General features: G+C 47.6%; 1 pseudogene across 1 annotated transcript; it reads right to left on the bottom strand.

Annotated features, from left to right (window-relative positions):
• On the bottom strand, positions 1 to 1,414 carry TEOVI_000472900:pseudogene (annotated as a pseudogene). Its single transcript is given in 2 exon segments — positions 1 to 756; positions 758 to 1,414. Coding segments are annotated over 2 exon segments (1,413 nt in total).
• Between the last annotated feature and the right edge of the window lie 516 nt (positions 1,415 to 1,930).

Consider the following 1,930-nt stretch of genomic DNA (forward strand, 5'->3'; position numbering starts at 1 on the left):
TTTGCACCTATCTGATGGTGTTGATGTCTCTCCAGTTTGACTTTGTGTTACAGGGACACCATTTGTTGTAGCTTTCGTTGCATTATATTTGCACATTTTTGTACCATCGCTTTCTTTTTCATAACTGCATTCATTTTCTTTGTTGCATGTCTCTTCCGTAACTATTTGATTGCATTTGTTAGTCGGCTGAGTCCCCTGGTTGCCTTTGCGGTTGACATTGTCGATGCTTGTATGACCGGCTGTTGGAGGTGTGATCTTCTGTAGCAGTCCTGTTGCATAGGCTTTATTTTTGGCCACAGCAAGTTGCTGTTCGAGCTTTTTCGCTTCTGCTATCGCTGCTTCTTGTTGTTGCAGCTCGTCGTGGAGTACTAGCAATTTATGTGCCCAGGGGATTGCAGCAAAATCCTTGGTGGGCGTCCCGTCATAGCCTGTGTGCTTTATGCATATCCCTGCTGCTTTGTCGGCGGTGCAGTCGCTTCATGTTAGTAGCGCCCCGAGGTAGGCGTTGGCGCCTACTCTTCTTATTAGGTTTTTGATCTTGGTTATGAGACCCATTAATAGGGTTGATGTCAGCTGTGTTTTTGTCGGCCCGGCGCAGCCTTTCACTATTTCGTTGAATCCTTCTTTTGTCATGGCGTTCGTGCTTGATGTCCACTTCTGAGTATCTGCCTGGTTTCTTGCGCACACTTTTTCTGCTTGGCTGTTGTCTTGACCGCAGATTCAGTAGATAGCGCCTGCGATTGTATTTGTTTTTTTTGTCGCTTCCTAGGCCGACGCATATCGCTTCCCTTGCTTGTGTGTTCACACCGTCATAGTTTTTGGCTGGGTCGAAGTCTGGTGGCGCCTCTTGTTTGACGCCGTATATAGCTTCGTTTAGCGCCGCTTTAACGGTGGCCGCTGTATGCTTTTTGCCTACGTTCTCTTTTTCGGCTATTTGTTGTGTTAGGAATTGTGCTTATGCTGCTATTTGTGCTACACTTGCTTTGGCCCCTGCTTTTTCTATTGGGTTTAAGGTTTCGAAGCCGCTGTTTTTTATCTCTAGTGTCGTCCCTTCCGCTCCTAGTTTTTCTGCTGCGGCGGCCCACTTTGGCCAACTTTTTTTCCAGTAGCCAGGGTCTGTTGTGCCTGCCGGAAGCTCTTTTATCCACTCTTTTTTCGCCCCGTCCTCACTGAACCGCTTCTGCCACGACTCATCTGCTAAGCTCATGTTAAGGGCTAGAACGGCCCCTTCCAGGGCAGCTGTCTGATTCGGAAATTGGTTAATGGTTATGTCCGATCGTGAAAGATCGACAATGGCGCACAATGCACCAAATTCCTGCTCGTTTGCTCCCGCCGGTATGTTTCCTCTTGCTTGCTCTGCCGTTAGTGCTAAGGCCAGCAGCGCCGTCACTGCCGTCGTCGCTTGGGGCGTCATTTAGGCTTTTGTTTTTTGTTTTACCTGCTTTACAGTTGTCCCCGTTGTGCTTGTTCGCCGCTATACTTGGTTAACAGTTGTTTACTTCCGCTTGCAGGTGCTTTCGCCGGGACTTTCTTGTACAATCTACGAAACACAGAAGAAAAGCAATTATGATTGGTCGTGTTTTTAGCTACAAGCCCTATTTAGAGCATCCTGTTCCAAAGCCGTATGAAGTTGTTGGTCTGCCATGTCAAATGGCATTTTGGTGTCTGCTTAGCTGAAGTTAGTGGCTCGCGTGGTGTTGTCGTCTATGGTCTGGTCGTTGCCGTCCGCCGCGGTGTTAAGGTGTGTGTCCGGTCCTGCTACGGTGTCTTGTGTTGTGACTTGTATGCACTCGTTTCGAAATGACGATAAATAGTCGGTGGTTACGTTCCTTCTTATTTTAGTGGTTGTTACGGTCCTTGGGTTTGTGTCTGACACAGTCAGAAAACATCTTTGTCACCTTTTCCCCATCTACAATGTTCCATTCTCATA

Source organism: Trypanosoma equiperdum (genome assembly GCF_001457755.1).
Source record: "Trypanosoma equiperdum strain OVI genome assembly, contig: ctg_1541, whole genome shotgun sequence".
Taxonomy (NCBI): Eukaryota; Euglenozoa; class Kinetoplastea; order Trypanosomatida; family Trypanosomatidae; genus Trypanosoma; species Trypanosoma equiperdum.